The sequence below is a fragment of the Emiliania huxleyi genome (genome assembly GCF_000372725.1).
Source record: "Emiliania huxleyi CCMP1516 chromosome Unknown EMIHUscaffold_13, whole genome shotgun sequence".
In the NCBI taxonomy this organism is placed as follows: domain Eukaryota; phylum Haptophyta; order Isochrysidales; family Noelaerhabdaceae; genus Emiliania; species Emiliania huxleyi.
The window spans coordinates 1097965-1101139 of record NW_005201287.1 but is presented as its reverse complement, the minus strand read 5'-3'; the positions used below and the strand labels follow the sequence as shown (position 1 = coordinate 1101139).

The 3175-nt window shown below is 63.7% G+C and overlaps 1 protein-coding gene across 1 annotated transcript; it reads left to right on the top strand.

Annotated features, from left to right (window-relative positions):
* The first annotated feature begins 1370 nt into the window (after positions 1 to 1370).
* Positions 1371 to 2035, top strand: EMIHUDRAFT_351942 (hypothetical protein). The gene has a single exon (XM_005789314.1). It carries the CDS (start codon positions 1391 to 1393, stop codon positions 1898 to 1900), a length of 510 nt encoding a protein of 169 aa, XP_005789371.1. The 5' UTR covers positions 1371 to 1390; the 3' UTR covers positions 1901 to 2035.
* The last annotated feature ends 1140 nt before the right edge of the window (positions 2036 to 3175 follow it).

Below are 3175 nucleotides of genomic sequence, written 5' to 3'. Positions count from 1 at the left end.
CAGCACGTTCGCCGCCTTCCAGAGGATCTCGCCGACCCCCTTCCCGAACCCACCGAACGACTCGAACAGCAGCAGCTGCACGTCGACGTCCTTGTCCTCCCTGGCGTAGCGATACTCGCCGCCATAGGACGGTATGCGGCGGTCGCCGCCCACCACCCTCCCTCCCCTAGTATGCCATCGACCCGTCCCCTGCCCCCTCTCGCCCTTGCTCTTCCTCTCCCCCTCCATGCCCTCGCCCCCGTACCGAGGCGTACCCCTCACACCCCCCTCCCCCCCTCTCCCTGCCCCCCCCCTCCCTCTCCCTCCTCGCAGTAGGGCCCATGCCCCACGACCATGTTCCGGTGATCTGTGATCTGTAAGGGTCCGCCCGCAGGCGCATTTTGTATACCGAGGCGGTGCCCGGTGCCGAACCTGTCGGACCTCAAGACAGCATTGTAGATCCCTGGGCGAGGGTGGTGGTGGTAGACCATGTTCCGGTAGAAAGCCTCGGTGTTGCCGCGAAAGCGACAAAAGCGCCCTTCCGACCGTGCTCCCGCTAAATTTATCGACAACATTTCCAGAAATGGTTTGTCGCAGCATACGGCCGGCTCTCGATCGACATGTACATCGCCCGCCGCCAGCTGCGCTGGCTCGGCCACGTCGCGCGCATGGACTACGACCGGCTGCCCCGCGCCGCATGCTCTCCGCGTGGGTGCCCCACCGGCGGCCCATCGGTGCGCCGCGCATGACTTACGGGCGGTCGATCTTCAAGGCACTCGCGAAATTCGGCATCGACTCGGCGCGCTGGCATCTACTCGCGGCTGATCGCGCTGCGTGGCGCGAGACGCTGCGGTCAGGCCTCGCCCCGGCCGAGTTCCGCCCGCCTCCGGCTCCTCCGTCGCCCGAGCGCATCTCGCGCACTAAACCCGTGCGGGGCTGCACCGCGGCCACGATGGCTCGCGTTAGCGCTTCGCTGCGCCTCTTGGCTTGAGTCAGGCTTCGGGCCTGGCCTAATCGCTCGCGCGCGGGTGTGCCTGCTTGGCTCAAACCAAACAACAACAAACAAACACTTATGGCTCTCTGATGCCCAATGCGTGCACTCGTCCCTCTCTGTATGTGTGGGTTCGTGTGTGCGGGGGCCCTCCTTGTCTCTGCCTAGACAGGAGGTAACACCTACCTACTACCTACCTACCTACCGCTCGCGCGAAATGACGTGTGAGTGTTTGAGTTGTTTGGTATGGCTAAAAATCTCTCTCGCGCGCCCCCACCGCTAGCTTTCTTGAGAGAGAGAGAGAGATGTTAGCTTTCTAAATACACCTTCGTCAGAACAATTTTTTATTTCTTTTTGATCCTGAATCTTCCAGGACGGACGGGCGCCGGTCCGAGCGCAGCAGCTGCTGTTCTATCGTGGATGAACCTCTTCCTCACGGCGCTCCTCGTGGCGCCAGCCGAGGTTTCCGCGGCGTCCGCGCCCTCTGCAGCGCCATCCTGCAGCGGGGTCGGCAGCGCTCTTCAGCGGCACGACCTGGCGCAGTTATGGCACTGCTTGACGCAGAGTAGGAGGGCTCCGGATGCTGCCGCTCTCACCCCCGGTGCTGTGTACGAGTGCACTGTGGTCCTGCCAATCGTCGGCAGGCAGACCTTCCGGCTCCACATCCACGGTCGCGGCATGGCGCGCATCACGCTGCTTGGGCGGCTGGCTCTGGACGAGCCAACTCCGTATCGACTGGTGCCGCAGCCGAGCGGCCAATTGAGGGTCGATCTCGACTTCAACGAGCCTGCGCGCGATCTGCTCGCGAGATGGCGCACCCGCATTCGAGCGGTATGGTACAACTCTGCTGACGACTATGCAACGATCGTCATCGCGCCGCCTCTCGTGCCCGCAATCTCTCTACGCCTCAGTCGCCTTGGCGCGTCTTGAGCCCGTGACGGGTTCTTTCGAGAGCGTCAATGTGTACTTTTTCGCGGTTTCGGGCGGAGTGCGTGTCTCTCTCAGACTCAGTAGGCGGTGGAGCCAAAGGAGCAGGTTGGAGTAAGAAATGCAAATGGGTATGTAAAGGGGAAGGACCCTGTTCCCTGAGTTGAACAGGGGTTGTGCGCCAAGCCCTCCTGCTCGGCTCCAGCGAGTAGACAAGTCTTGTCATCAACAGAGTAGAAGGATCTGACCTCGGGGCCGATGTGATCAAGCGCTGGTAGCGTGGTTTTACCTCTCTCACACCCATGATCTCTCACAGTGCGGCCGGCAGTCGCGCCGAGCAGAGTGTCGCTCACACAAGCCGCAGCACAAGTGACTGAGGGCCAGTGAGGGCGAGCCCATCGCTGTCACAGCTGTGGCAGCCGCACAGTAGGCTGTGTCAACTGTGCAGAGCGTGTGAGCAGCAGAGAGAGGAGCTGCTCTCCACGGGCTTCAGGCGCACAAAGTCAAAGAGCTGCACATGCCACCGAAAGCGCTGTCGAGGTTCGCCGAGCGCGGCGAAATGGGGGGACGCCGCCACCGACGAGCGCGTTGGAGTATTCACTCCGGACAAAGACGGCTACACGCACACGAGCCGCGGTCGTGTAGCCGTCTTAGCGGCGAGGCGCGGGACCGTCTGTGGCGAGGTGGGTCGCGCGTCCCCCGATTTCCGTCAACTCACGGTCCTTCCCCCGTAGTATTTAGTGCATTGACTGTCACGATGCGGCATGCTCGGTAGTCAGGGCACACGACCACATCCGCGGCATGCGGCCGTCGTCTGGAAGTGGAACGGGACATCACATTTTGGCACATGCGTGTACTGAGTCCTGAGTGCGAGCGCGCCATCGGCAAACGACCAAACATGCGCTCAACATCCTCCCGTTGGCTCATCACCTGCCGGCGCAGCAGCGCCAGGCTCCGCTACGGTTGCCGCCTCCGCCGCCTCCGCCGCCTCCGCCTCCGGCTCTGTCGCGGCCGGCTCCGCCGCGGCGGCCAGCGTCTCCGCCTCGGCGACGACTGCATTCGTGGTCAGCTGCCCCGCCCCGACATGGTCGCGGTAAGCCGCCGCCGTCGAATCGCCGCCCTCCGCCTCATCGCCCGCGCCCATCGCCCCAACGACCAGACCGCTGGCGCCGACGAAGGAACCAGCCGCGGCCAGCATGCCGCCAATCAGGAGAGGGCTGCGCGACGCGCCGGCGACGCCGAGCGTGAGTGTACAGTACTGGCATACTAGCTGCGGCA